Here is a 598-nt window from a genome sequence, read left to right as displayed (position 1 = left end):
TGCTCATATTCATCTCTTCTTTCTCATGGGAATAATGTCGAACAGCTTTTGTGCATTCGTATCTGTTCGAATGTTTATTTACTTTTTCTTGTGGGAATAACGTCGAACACCTTTCGAACATATTTGTATTTGCTTATATTTCCTTCTCGAATTTCTTCGTGACAGCGTTCAACTATGCCGGAGGCCACACGGTGGACGAAGTTAGTGCCAGTGACTACAAAGCATGCTCGGCTGGAAGCTCCATAACTTCCGACAGTTCAGGCTCCACCACCATCACCTTAAAAACCGCCGGGACTCACTACTTCATTTGCAGCTCCATGGGGCATTGCGATGGCGGCATGAAACTCTCCGTCACAGTCGCTGCTGCCGGAGGATCGTCCACTTCTCCGTCGTCAGGGGGCGGCAGCTCCACCACTCCGACGTCCCCAGCAAGCGACACCCCTTCCGTCACCGGAACCACGCCGACGACGAAGCTTCCAGCTGGTTCGTCGAATTCAGGGTCGTCTCTTTCCCCCAAATTCTACGCGATTTTGGTAGGTTCATTGGTGTTGGCTGTGGGTTATTAAGAAATTGAGATTATATGCGTAAATGTTTCTGA

At 49.3% G+C, this 598-nt stretch overlaps 1 protein-coding gene across 1 annotated transcript; it reads left to right on the top strand.

Moving 5' to 3' along the window:
- Positions 1-45: 45 nt before the first annotated feature.
- Positions 46-598, top strand: LOC111787169 (blue copper protein-like; the record flags this gene model as incomplete). Its single annotated transcript, XM_023667277.1, has 1 exon — positions 46-598. A coding segment is annotated over one exon (521 nt), but the record flags the coding sequence as incomplete, so codon positions are not given.

The sequence above is a fragment of the Cucurbita pepo genome, unplaced genomic scaffold (assembly GCF_002806865.2).
Source record: "Cucurbita pepo subsp. pepo cultivar mu-cu-16 unplaced genomic scaffold, ASM280686v2 Cp4.1_scaffold006335, whole genome shotgun sequence".
Classification (NCBI taxonomy): domain Eukaryota; kingdom Viridiplantae; phylum Streptophyta; class Magnoliopsida; order Cucurbitales; family Cucurbitaceae; genus Cucurbita; species Cucurbita pepo.
The sequence above is the reverse complement of the archived record's forward strand: the minus strand, read 5'-3'. Positions and strand labels throughout refer to the sequence as shown.